General features: G+C 39.0%; 1 protein-coding gene across 2 annotated transcripts in view; it reads right to left on the bottom strand.

Moving 5' to 3' along the window:
• The window catches only part of ubxn4 (UBX domain protein 4), a 37,722-nt gene that overhangs the window by 20,352 nt on the left and 3,311 nt on the right, over positions 1–14,059 (bottom strand). For both annotated transcript variants that reach the window (XM_056271350.1, XM_056271351.1), the window contains exons 3-6: positions 8,205–8,233; positions 7,112–7,230; positions 428–536; positions 98–221 (exon numbers count right to left, since the gene is read on the bottom strand). In XM_056271350.1, coding sequence (XP_056127325.1) covers positions 98–221; positions 428–536; positions 7,112–7,230; positions 8,205–8,233 — 381 coding nt within the window. The remainder of the gene's footprint in view (positions 1–97; positions 222–427; positions 537–7,111; positions 7,231–8,204; positions 8,234–14,059) is intronic.

Raw genomic sequence — 14,059 nt, 5'->3', positions numbered from 1 at the left:
CTGTGACTGGCCGCTTCACATATTCATCAGGCGGGCTCTCGCTGTCTAACTAGCGCAGTTCTAGTCCAGAAGTCATGCTAACTGATGCTCCACTCACCTCTCCACTCTGGCATCTAAGGGCTCGTCTGGCTGAGACGCGTCCTCTGACCGCAGGCTTTTATCCTCACCTGGAGTCACATAACCTGACGCTCCGTCTTCCTCCATCGGCACAGACAGGGATTCTGGGGGACAGAAGGATCACTCACCAAAACAGCACTGAAATCGAAACATGCAAATCTCTGTCGCTTGCATCATGTTAACCTGGTAAATCAGCAGTGCGTGTCTGAAACACAGCTGAACCAGCACTAGATGCAAATCCATCTTTCCTGAAAAAACAGATGTGAGCAAACCATCATCCAGCCACCTTTCGATGGCTTTAACACGTCACCTTTAGATGTGGCAGAGCTGGAGTTAGAGGCGTCCTGAGAATCACAGACGGGCGTCTGATCGGGTCTCTCTGTGTCCGTCTCTCCACCTTCAATCTGCTCCGTGTGCATCTGTACAGAAGGGTTTGTTATTGTGCTGTGTGTGTGTATGTGTGTGTGTGTCTAACCTGACAGAAATATGGCTCAAATGTAATTCGATTAAAGGGGTGGTATAATGCCCTTGTCACAAGATGTAAAATAAGTCTTTGATGTCCCCAGAGTGTGTATGTGAAGTTTTTAGCTCAAAATACCCCACAGATATTTTTATATAGCATGTTAAAATTGTCACTTTTTGAGGGTGAGCAAAAACGCATCGTTTTTGTGTCTGTCCCTTTAAATGCAAATGAGCTGTTGCTCCCGGCACAGGGGGCGGAGCTACAACAGTTTGTGCCCTTTTAACTCACACAGACATGCACTGAAAATTTCAATGTTTATGTTCAAACCGGAGTCAGACAATAATGGAGAGACTCAAGAAGTGAAAACATGTAGAGAACATTTCTGAATGGTTAGTTGATGAATTTATGTAGCTTATGTGTAGTTATCTTCTAGTCATTGATTAGCATATTCTGTCATGATAATCTATAAATCGCATTCCCGGGGGAGGGGTTTATGTAAATTTTAGGGTTAGTGATGTCACTAACCCGGGAGGAAGCTCGTGTAGTTCCTACCAGCCGTTTGTTGTAGTCCTTAAAAAACTTCCTGTGCTTTGAACTTCGTAACTTTGCAGATGTTGTTTATGCTCAAACAGCAACATTACACACTAACTAAAGTTAGAAAAGTGAAATCATAATCAACCACCCCTTTAATACTTTATAGCTGATTCAACTTGTTTTATAATTGACAAACACTGCAACATTGATCTGATCTGAATCAACACTGAGCTGAATAATGACACTATTGTCTTTTTATAGCTGCTTCACAGTTGAATTTAAACTTCTCTCATATTTGATGACGTTTACGCCTGATATTAAGATGTGTTCGATCGGATCACAAGTAGACGACGGAGACACAATCTGTTTACACCTGGGGCCTGATGTATAAACGTTGCGTACGCATATTTCTATGCCCATTTTGTGCGTACGCAACGTTTATACATCAGGCCCCAGGTGTAAACAGATCGTGTCTCCGTCGTCTACTTGTGATCCGATCGAACACATCTTAATATCAGGCGTAAACGTCATCAAATATGAGAGATTTTCCACATTTCCGCATTTTTCCACGCACATATCGGGATTTATAAAAAATAAACTTGGCGTAAATAAGTGCGCACCACCGTAAGGATGCTCTTGACCGTGCGTACGCACTCTTTTAGAAGAGTATGTGTTTTGGCGACACCAACTGGCCCAAATAGCAATAACTAGCCTATTTAAAATGAAAAACTTCTAAATTATCCTATTACATCACCCAATAAATCAAATCGCATCAACCTGAATTATCATTATCAGCATTCTTAACCAGGTGCAAATACTATTTTTTTGTAATGAATGGGCTATAAAAAGGTATGTGCGTATATAACATATCATCATAATGGATGCTCTAGCGCTGTTAGAAGACCTTGCTAATGGCGCTCTACGGAGGGAGCGTGTTTACAGAGACCGTGAAGAGTTCCTTGCTCATGTTGATGATTGGCTCATGAGCCGATTTCGATTCCCAAGAGCCATCCTCTTGGAATTGTGTTCTGAATTACGGACAGTAACATGAAATCATTACTGAGAAGTTACAACATTTTTATATTCAATAAATATAAATATTTGTTGTGGATGCGATGCTTTTGAACACTTTTCCTCTGGCATGCTGTCTGTGTTTTAAAGGATTAGTTCACTTTTTAAAAAACTTTTGCTGATAATTTACTCACCCCCATGTCATCCAAGATGTCTATGTCTTTCTTTCTTCAGTCGAAAAGAAATTAATGTTTTATTTAATTAGCATGTTCAAATGCTCGCCTTGCGAACTCTCCTGTTCGAACTCGTTCATCAAAATGAACGAATCTTTTTTCAAGTCATTGACTCGAAAAAAGATTCGTTCATTTGTATGAACGATTCAATGACTCGAAAAAAGATTCGTTCATTTTGATGAACGAGTTCGAACAGGAGAGTTCGCAAGGCGAGCATTTGTGCCTATAAAATTTTAACTTTTTTATTTATTTTTGAAATGACCGATCGTTTCTCTAGATAAGACCCTTATTCATCGTCTGGTATCGTTTAAAGCCCTTTGAAGCTGAACTGAAACGGTCATTTAGACCTTGAACCGTTTGGCTCCCATTGAAGTGCATTATATGGAGAAAAATCCTGGAATGTTTTCATCAAAAACATTCATTTCTTTTCGACTGAAGAAAGAAAGACATGGACATCTTGGATGACATGGGGGTGAGTAAATTATCAGCAAAAGTTTTTTAAAAAGTGAACTAATCCTTTAATGTGTTAACTACATAGATAATTGCTTATCATGATAGCAGATTGTCTGAGAAAATGGTTTCGTGCAAATAATGCACAACAAAGTCTATCTGTTTCCATTAAAAATTTAAATCAATTAAAAATAAAATACTATTTGGCCAGTGGAAAAGATTTAGAAAAACTTTCTCTGTAATGCATTTTGCACTATTTTATTATATTTATTTAAAAAACAAGGGAAGGATGGGGTACTAAATGATTTTTATTAATGTAATGTGACGGCACATCCGTATTTCATATTTTCCTAATGTCTTGTACCGTTAAACATGTTATCATGTGGATGAATAATCATATGCAAATGATATGCAGATGAGGATATGCATAGTAAAACTAGGCGTTATAATCTCCATATATGGTTATTTCGGGGTGGAGACGCATGTGCGCACAATCTTCCGCTGACTGGGATTTATAAAGTGAATTCTGCGCAGGTTCTGGCGTACGCACGGTTTTATAAGTCGACATTTTTGGCTTTCGGGCGCACGTACACTTTTAGTAAGGATTCTACGCACAGTTTTATAAATGAGGCCCCAGGTGTTTAACCCTTTATTGCATAGTGTTGCCATATGGCAACAATTACTTTATCTTAATTTTCTAAAAAGCTGTGATATGAAATCTATGTTTCTACAGTTAGTTGTGAAAAGGGGGGTTTTACTTTGAAGGAAATACAATTTATGAGGTCACATAACCAGGATATCCTGTTTGCCAGTGCTTTTTGCTCATGGAAATTGACATGGAAACATCACTGTCTGGGGCTCCCCAAGATAGCCTTTTATTCCGAATTTTTAAAAGTTTTCATCAAATAAAAAATTGACATCACTATCTGGGGTAAGTAAACTTTATTTTTTTAACATTAAATTCAGTTTTGATTTTATAAATTTTTTGTAATATGCTAAAATACATTTGTTGCCATATGGCAACTACATGCAAATATGGAAACGTCCTGGTGCATTCAACCTAATGGAGTCCCATTGACTTACATGAAACTACTCTGAGACTGTTTACAACTTTTGCTTATATTTTAAAGGTAAAACATTATAATGTTTTATATTTTGTGATTTAAGCTATTTTGTAGGTTATCTGTAACATATCATCCCATTTTCTCCATAAAAGATGCATCTAAGCTACTTCTATGGGAAGTAGAAGATGCCAGAGATTGCCCATCTCCCACTGTTTGGACTTCAAAATCCAAGTGGCCTCATGCTTGTGCATGGAGAGCAAGGTGAGAAACAAGAGGAAGGGGAGACCTTCACAAGCTGTTGTGGTGCGGAAAAATAAAAGAGGGCCCCAAAGCTTTGTCCCGCCAGATCCTGTCCGCAGAGACCGCACAGACCACTGGCCCTTGCATGCATCTGAGAAGGGCAGATGCAAAATGCCAGGATGCAAGGGCATTGTGAGAAGCAAGTGCTCTAAGTGTGCAGTTTTCCTCTGCTTCACTGTAGAGAGGAACTGCTTTGTTGACTTTCACAAGGCATGAAGAGAATGAAATTCAATAAAACAGCAAAAAAATGACTGACTAAATGAAACGAATGAATACAGTGTATTTCAGTGAGACAGGTTCCAGGTTCCTGGTTATTATTACCAGACATTTCAGATAATTGTTGAAATTATATAATGTTTTTACTGTATAAATGTTTGTTTAAACATTGCACCAAGTATGAGATGGATTTGTTGAGTCTTGTTTTAAATAAAATGAGTTTTTTTTTTTAAAATGAGGATTTTATGCTACTTTCCACGATTGCATATTGTTGCCATACGGCATTGTTGCCCTTTAAACTTTTTTATTTATTATTTTTTTTTATTTATCTGTTATTTAGCTCATTTTAAGTAATAAAAACATGCAAAACATTTTTTCCCATGTCTAATTAATATTTCATGCAATAGAGGGTTAAATCCGTCTCTTTTGTCCACTTTCAACCACTTCTGTCCTGATTCTTCAAACGGAGGGTCTACGGCCGGGTAAATGAATGTATGAGTTTTTCAGATCTTTTGATCTAATAGATGTAATAAGCTCATGCAATTTACAAATGAGAACGACCGAAGACGACAGTAAAACACACGGAGAGCAGCAGCTTTAGTTTCTGCTCTGACAGCCGCAAGATCACAAACGCTGTGAGTGTGTGTTAGAAATCAGGAATGGTGAGAGAACTTTGTGATGGTATGTTTTTCGTCTTCAAACCAAATTTGGGTCTTCAGCCGGCAGTTTAAATCCCGTCTGGCTAGTGCAGAGAGCTGCACGGGTCCGATTTTGTAAATCCGCACCCGCCCGCCCCGTACCCGCAGTGCTTAAAACCGCATCCGACCCGTTTTCCGACAGCGGCACTAATTAAAATCCGCAACCCGACCCGCTTAAAATAGAACCGAGACCCGACCCGCACCCGAAATAAAATCAGTTTAGCCAATCACACACTTTTTTCAAATTTTTATTGCCTTTGGTGGCTTGCCTTAAGACAAGGACAACAGCCGAAGCGGTCAAAAAGCCGATGGCCTAAACAGAACATGGCTAACGTTACAACAAAACAATGCAATTTCGTCTAGCACATCAGACAATTTCACACCACACATAGGCCTACTTAACAGTTTTAAATTAGACAATAACAACAGTGTAGGCTATGTGATCATTTTAAATGAAAGTCCAGTTGTATACGAATCCTAAAAGTCTTGAGTTTCGATGAAGTATTGTCGACAACTTTATAATCTCCTCCACCTATTTTTTTTTCCAACTCCTCACTATCCAGAGGTGTTCCTAAAAATATGCATTTATTTTTACATTTGCACGTGACTGTTTTGAACCCGTGTTTAGACCCGTGTTTCCCCAGTGTCCGACCCGCATCCGTATCCGACACAGTTGGATATTTTTCACCCCTTTGAGCAAAATTTGCGGGTCACCCGAACCCGTGCAGGACTCTGGGCTAGTGCACTTCCCATGATGTTTACGCATTACATCAGTAGGCGGAGAGTCTTTTGTGGCTGTTCGAACACATTCGGCCACATGAGCGTTTACACTATGAAAGCAATCCAGTCAAATGTGTTTTTGACTGCCTCTGGAAGCGGTCGAAAGTGGACAAGCTCAAAACACTTTACACCTGTATTTAGTGTCGTCCACTTGTGATCCGATTGACCAAAACGCATCTTAATACCAATGTAAACAGGGCCAGTGTGACGTCACCGTCGGCCGGAGTGACTGCCAGTCAAGTCGAGTAACCTTTATTTATATAGCGCTTTTTATAATACAGATTGTTTCAAAGCAGCTTTACTGCGATTACACCCACTAAGTGGCAAAAAGACAGAGCGGCAGCATTTGTTTTCAGCGTGAATACCAAGAAAACACACAAAACACACCTGAAACGGGAAAGAGCTTTGCGATCGACTGAACAACTAGATTTGACAAGAAATCTGAGGTATATTTTTACAGACTGCCGAGAACAGAGAAGCGAATGGATTCGCTGCGATTCACAGAAACAACTGGATCCAGGCAGAGAAAGCTGGATTTGCAGTTTGCAATCATTGTGTCAATATGCTGAATTTAGGGGTAAAGTCATACCCTATATATTGTATTGTTATATATTGTATTGACAACTCATCAATTAAATATTTACCATTGTACATTCTGCATAACTGGATGTTTTTAAATTAACACAGACAAAAAACTATATGAGTTTTAGGGCTGGACGACAACATTGATATAAGTGATAATCCAGATTTAGACCTATATTGTATATATATATAAAGCGTCCACATGCAAATTTGCTTTATGTATTTCCCTGGCGTCGTAATCAAGCACATATAAATGTTAGGAAACACGACTCCTGACTGCATGTCGATATCCACTGGATCTTTGGGAAGTTGTAAGGAACACTATATCGAGTCCAACCTTTAGTTTAAACTGATAATGGTTTGTTTTACTCGTTTTTTCACAGTTTCCCCAGTTAAATCCAGTCACTCAGCAGCTCTTCTGCCACTCTGAGGGAGTGTGTTCCCGCGGAAAAGTGACGTCAATGCATTCCCTCTATAAGTCACACTCTGTTCACTGGCTAGTATACTATATGATACAACTAATCTGATGGTTAAACTATAGTTTTGCAGAACTAACAAAGGCAAATCTTCACGGTGTTCAAGTCTTTCAGTGTGCGCAGGTTCCTCACCATCATCTTTGTTTGTACATGACAGTATTTGCCGTTGTGACGTGTGTTTATTCACCTGGGTGACTTTGATGATCCTCCGCTTCAGCTCGTCCGCCGGGACGCTGCCTGCGATGACCTCCAGAGGAATGCCGTTCTCTCCTATGAAGAAACTGGAGGGGATACACACGACCGGATCTGTGCGAGCTCAGAGTTAAAGACACAGACAGATCTGGAATATCTCAGAAATCACATTTGACTAAGGCTGTGCAACGATTAATCACATCCAAAATAAGTTTGTGTTTACATAATATAAGTTTGTGTGCTGTGTATAATTATTTTGTATATATATATATATATATATAAATACACACACATGCATGTACATATTTAAGAAAAAATGTCTTATTTATATACAAAACATTTATATTTATATGTAAATTATATATAAATATATATATATACATGCATGTGTATGTATTTATATACAAAATATATATGCCTCTCTGTAGATGTGCTGTTTGTGAGCATTTCTTCCTTCAGATTGTCACAGGAAAGCCTGACTCAAAAGCTGATTGGTCATGAGTTTCTTGTTTTGTTTCTTTTTTAAGCACAGAGAGCCTTGTTCACATGTGAATCTTGTATTTGCTATTAATGTGAACTTTTTTATTGTATACAGGTGAAACTCGAAAAATTAGAATATGGTGCAAAAGTTCATTTATTTCAGTAATTCAACTTAAAAGGTGAAACTAATATATTATATAGACTCATTACATGCAAAGTGAAATATTTCAAGCATTATGATGATTATGACTTACAGTTATGAAAACCTTTTCACAATATTCTAATTTTGAATTTGGGGTTTTCATAAGCTGTAAGCCATAATCATCAACATTATAACAAATAAAGGCTTGAAATATCTCACTTTGCATGTAATGAGTCTATATAATATATTAGTTTCACCTTTTAAGTTGAATTACTGAAATAAATGAACTTATGCACGAATCACAATATTCAAATTTTTCGAGTTTCACCTGTATTTTAGTAACCATTTGAAAGCTTAAACACTCAAAATGTTTCCTGTGAAATTGGACATTACATTAGGTGTATTTATAATTTAGATGTGCCATTAAAATCCCACCGTGCGTCCACAGAAGTCCAGCAAAGGATACAGATCTGAGAGAACTGGACACATGTTTCACTGAAAGAACAAGAGAGACAGACAGAGACTGGAGTGAATCATCGAGACGACACCGGCTACGTTTACATGCACAAAATTCCGATTGATGAATCCGAACGTAGTGTTTACATAAACGCTAGGGGTGAAACAATATATCGTGTCACATTATATCATAATACAAAAATGCATCAATATATATCGTGGATAGTGACAATATGTATCGTGTATAGTTCACCCAAAATAAAAATTACAGTGTGAGAAAAAAATTCTAGTTTTCAGAGTTTTAGTGTCAGTACTACATTAAACTACTATATATAATGTTGAATATAATGTATAATAATTCGATGGGGAATATTTGTGTGTCCTGATAATGCCAAATGTCTGATGTTACCAGTAAAAAGTGGCTCACATTATTTTAAATACATCTAGTCAGAGTGCAAGTATGTGTACATTGTCCTGTGCTTTGGGTTTCCAGCACCAAGTCCAAGACTATTCATTTACACACACAATGTAATATCAAAGTTAGCATTTTAATCAACTGTACAGTTTTTGTTAACCTTTTATCATATGTCTTGGAGTATCGCAATAATATGGTATCGTGAGTTCAGTATCGTGATATGTGTCGAATCGTGAGGGTATCGTTACACCCCTAATAAACGCTAAACATGTGATCGGGTTTATGTGCGTGTTTATATGTCACAAGCTTCAAATAATTGGAATATATTTTTTGACATGCGCACACTGCACAAATATACAGAGTATCCCACTGTTTGCACATAATAACTATTCTCCTTCATTGGTTCTTTATTAGTTTTTAACAGCAGACTTAATATTTATCAATTTCTGTTTTGCGTTCTCACATTTAGCTCCTAAACTCTGGAATAGCCTTCCTGATATTGTTCGAGGCTCTGACTCGCTGTCCCAGTTTAAAACTAGATTAAAGACGCATCTTTTTAGCCAAGCATTTACATAATGCTTACCTTTTATTATACTGCTGAATCAGATCAAATGCATTTAATACTATAAAACTTGAAGAGACTGTAGGTTATCTGTATAGGTTGCATAGTATTTGCAGTCATTACGTTCCTGTGTATATTGCGTGAATGACGGGTGGTTGGGCAGATATTGTGTTGCGGTAGGTAGTATGCCATACGGAACCGTTGTCCACTGAAACTGCCTATTCACGCACCAGTGGGGCTCGACAGCCTTAGTCAACGGGTTGGCGCGTATGGTTGGGTTGCGGAGAGATTGTGAGATTGTGGTTAGGTCTCAGCAGCAGGAGGGATGTAGAGGTCAGTAGCTGGGCTGAGTTGAGTGGGGGACGGAGGGGGGTGATTTTGGGACGCAAGAGTCACTGTATTCATGTTTTGTCTTTTACGCCTGTGTTATGGAAATCATCATTATGAACAGCAGCTACGCTAATTATTTTCCCTTTGCTTTTCTGCTGTTATCTCGGGACGCGAGTCCCGAGAAAATGGCGTTCGTCAGCTCCAGTTTGTATCCAGCCTCTCACGGAGACTTCAGATGCTCCAATCACAAAGCCTATGAAGTGACGACTCAACACGGGCGATATGGACTCTCTATGGTGGACGGCACTGATCCTCAACAACTCGTCTTAAGACCGGCGTGCATACTTGGACTTCCAAAAAATACTCTAAATGTTCCGATCCAATCTGACTTGTAATGGTGCCCGAATCATGCACTGTTCTTCCGTTGGCCAGAGGAGAACTGGCCCCCCGACTGAGTCTGGTTTCTCCCAAGGTTTTTTTCTCCATTCTGTCACCTGATGGAGTTTTGGTTCCTTGCCACTGTTGCCTTGGCTTTTGGCTTGCTTAGTTGGGGACATTTAACATTTAATATTCAATAATATTATTGATCTGCCTTACTTAAGGTGGACGTTGACGCAATTTCTTTTAGAAACAAACTTTGTTATATTGTTATATTGTTTTTGTTATATTGTTTTCATGTTATCACTGTGAAGCGCTTTGATACAATCTGTATTGTAAAAAGCGCTATATAAATAAAGGTGACTTGACTTGACTTGACTTTCTGGTCGTAATTTGGAGACAGTGAGCATAAGAACCGTTGTGCCGCTGCTTATATTGATCAATTATCACGCAGTAAATTTGCCCAAAACCAGTCGTCTGTAGATGAGAGTCTGAAACCAGGACTGGTGGGACGCTGTCCTGCTCCACTTCACAGTGAAAGGAGGATTATAGGATGACGGGACACTCATTTATACGTCACTTTATTCAACAGGAAGAACAGCTTGTTCAGCTCGTCATTACTCTATTGCAGGGCTATTCAATTAGCTTCATTCGAGGGCCGGATTATTAAATCGAAAAGTTGAGGTGGGCCGGTGGGTTTAGCTTATTTATTGAAACATAACAGTATCAATAAGTAAGCAAAAAAAAGTATTGCATTTACTTGGAAATGTGGTACCCAACAGTATGCAGATTTATAAGACCATAATAAATAACTTATTTACAGCTATGTACAAATATATGAATTATACAATATCATAGCTATTGGTAAGAATTATTTTATTAATAATTGTTATAGGCTTAAATTAAAATATCCTGACAGTGAGACTTCGTAACCATAGGTAAAACCATGCATGGCTCACTCACTACCACTGTATACAAAATGCCTAAACAGGTAAAAATATACTATATATATATAAGATATATATAAGAATATACTATATATATAGATGCTATATATAAGACCTTACATGGTCTAGCCCCAACCCCACTAAGTGACTACATTAAAGTGAAAACTACGGATGGAGGCAGAAGTGTAACCAGGGCCTGCACGAGAGGTGATTGCGTGGTGCCTCACAGACGTACAGCTTTCGGACAATATGTACTATCAATTAAGGGGACAGAGATCTGGAACAAATTACCGGTTGCTGTGAGAGAAAGCCCGACCTTCCCCTGTTTTAAGAATCAACTTAAAGAATGGCTTAAAACAAATCAAATATGTGCCCACTAATGATAATTGTTTTAATTTAGATAAATAGATACGGTTCATTGTATTACTTTATAAGTGTATGTATGTATGTATACCAAACTAGATCTAGCATTTTGCAGCATCTAATAGCACTTGAAGAATTTGATATAGCACTTAATGCACTTTAAGTAGCACTTTACTATGTATGTGTATTTTGCATGTGCCCGTCATGTATGATTATGCCATATTAGATGCCCTGTTTACCAATCTGTGTCATTTCGTATAGGTTGTTGTTAATCGTTTTTTTTTTTTTTTTTTTTTTTAAATGTCGATTCATGTTTAAAATAAATGTTTAGCTGTGTTATTGGGTAATGTTTGATGACCTCACATGGGACTACAAATGTAAAATAGCCTGGGGGCTAATTTTGGCATATGTACATTGCTAAAAACTATGTTCATTCATATGCATTGTCCCTTTTAAATAAATAAATAAATAAATAAATAAAAACTATACACACAATGAACTATTCCTCTACCCCCCTAATAAATCTAATGCAATATAAATGACTATAACATAGTATTCAATATAAATATTCCCCATTTCTGCCCAAACCATGGTAAATTATTACATTTATGGTAAATGTTTGTAAGGGTGGTGATTAGGGGATTTATAGTCTTCTAACTTTGTTCATGTTTCTGCTATTTACCTCATCAGTAGTGTTGGGAATGTTAAGGCTGTTTCATCCGATTTAAAACTAGTTAAAATCATTGAGTGATTTGTGGTTTGTAACAGAGGAGTGTCCGATTGAAACGCTTCTCACTGGATGTCGCAACGCTGTTTAATAATAGTGTCCGGGACCGGGAGTAAACGCAACTCCTTTAAAGTCCCCGTGAACCGGAAGTTGCAAACGACTTTTCTCCAGTGTTGTGACGTATTTCCGAGAGAAACGGAATACTAAATGAGGCAAAATGGTGGGCGTGGCTTTTTTCCCAACTAGCACCTGATTGGATCTAGAAAAGTAGGTGTTTTCATTCAGCCTGTCTACTGTCAGTTGGAGGGGCGTGGTTACAGATGTTAAGAAGACGCCCCAACCGTGAAACCTACGTCAGGGTTAGGGGAAATTTCAGATTTTGATTAAGGGTGTATTCACACCAGGAAAGTCCGATAGTTCACTTGCTTTGGTCCGGACCAAATACATTTTTTTTTTTTTGGTACGGTTCGCTTTCACACTGCTCTTTTTGCAAGTGAACCAAAAATTTTAAACAAAACCACACGTGTGCTAAGGTCGTCCATTCATTGGACAATGATTCTCAAGTAGGGAAATCAGGAAGTGCAAAAAAGGCTCAGCATGGAGATATTTCGTACTGCAATATTTGTTATTTTACTAATTTTGTACAAACGCAATATGAAGAAACTGCGCAGAAGACGGATAAGGTATAAAGTTTTGATTCATAGAGAGGGGCTATGTTCACACATTCAAATAATGAGATTCTTATTGTATATAGGCTACTGCTAACGAGTGCTGTCAATGTTAACGCTTGCGATTAAGTTTGTCCAGTTTAATGCAGCGTCATCCTTGTATTGTAACTATCGTTACATTATATGAACTGCAAAAGCTTGTTTTGCATCTATGCGCGATTAGACTGAAGAGAACGCTCTGTATGTGAATGTCCTGATGCACACACTCATTCATTCATTCCATTCCAATGATGCACACACACGACGCGCAGAAAGTATGTGGCTGTGGCCAGACAGCGCGCCGGAATGGAATTCTCTTTCGCACTTGAACAACAATAACACAAACCATTATGCCAAAATCTCCGACTACGGAAGCCTGTTAACTCAAAGCCGCAGTGCTTTCCTGCAATTGGGTCGGTTCATGTTCACACCGTAAACGAACCGTACCAGAGTTCGTTTGGAAGCGTACCGAGACCACCTCTTCAGCTGGGTCTCGGTTCGGTTGTTTGGTCCGCACCAGAGTTCGATTGCTGTATTCACACCTGCCCAAAAGGTCCGCACCAAAGGGGGAAACGAACTAGAGTTCGATTCAATCGAACCAAACAAGGCAGGTGTGAATACACCCTAAAGATTACAAAGCCAAAAAAATTTTTGTGTGGATTGACTTGCATGGATGAATTGTTCACCACAAAACGATCAATTTAGGCAAACAAAGTAAGTATGGTCAATTTTGAATTCATGGGGACTTTAAGCTTGCGTTCCAGTCCACTGGGCCGTGCTGCCTAGTTCAAAGTAAACTAGTGAAACAACTGAAACCAGTGCTATTTGTTCTCTATTTGTTGTCACTGACCGAGAAACCGCTTCAGATGATTCAGTGACAAAACGATCTGAACGAATCCGAATCGTTTCAGACCGTTATGCAAGCGCGTTTGGCCAATTCATGGAAAGGAAATAATCGAACCAACGAATGATTAATATCGCTGGTTCAGTCGACAGAAATACGGGACACACATAATAACTGCTGAAATATTCGGACCGAAAACGTTTCTCTCAGGTCAGTCGGAGCGCTCATGGTACACACACAGTGCGTATAACCGTCCAGCTGCAGGCGCCACTGCGGCCACGCGCATATCTAACCAAATTTAGCCGCACCACCAGAAAAGAGGAGGAGGGAGGTTAGGGTGCCCTCGGGCCGGATGGAGATGGTTGGCGGGCCGCAATTGACCCTTCGCTAAGCCACGCCCGAAAACCGCCACTGGCCAATCGTGGCTTAGCAACCATAACTAGGCGCGGGAGGTCTGTCAAGCTTTCGAGCGAGGGAAACATGCCGACGCGTTGTGCGTATGGATTGTGCAAATCTGATACCCGGTATTCTAAAAGTTTGGACGGTGGGGTGGCATTTTTTCTCTTCCCGAAACCTAAAAGCCAAAGGGGAG

This window comes from Rhinichthys klamathensis, unplaced genomic scaffold (assembly GCF_029890125.1).
Source record: "Rhinichthys klamathensis goyatoka isolate OS25496 unplaced genomic scaffold, OSU_Roscu_1.1 h1tg000318l_1, whole genome shotgun sequence".
NCBI classification, from domain to species: domain Eukaryota; kingdom Metazoa; phylum Chordata; class Actinopteri; order Cypriniformes; family Leuciscidae; genus Rhinichthys; species Rhinichthys klamathensis.
Note: the sequence above shows the minus strand (reverse complement) of the source record. Positions and strands in the feature narration are given on the sequence as shown.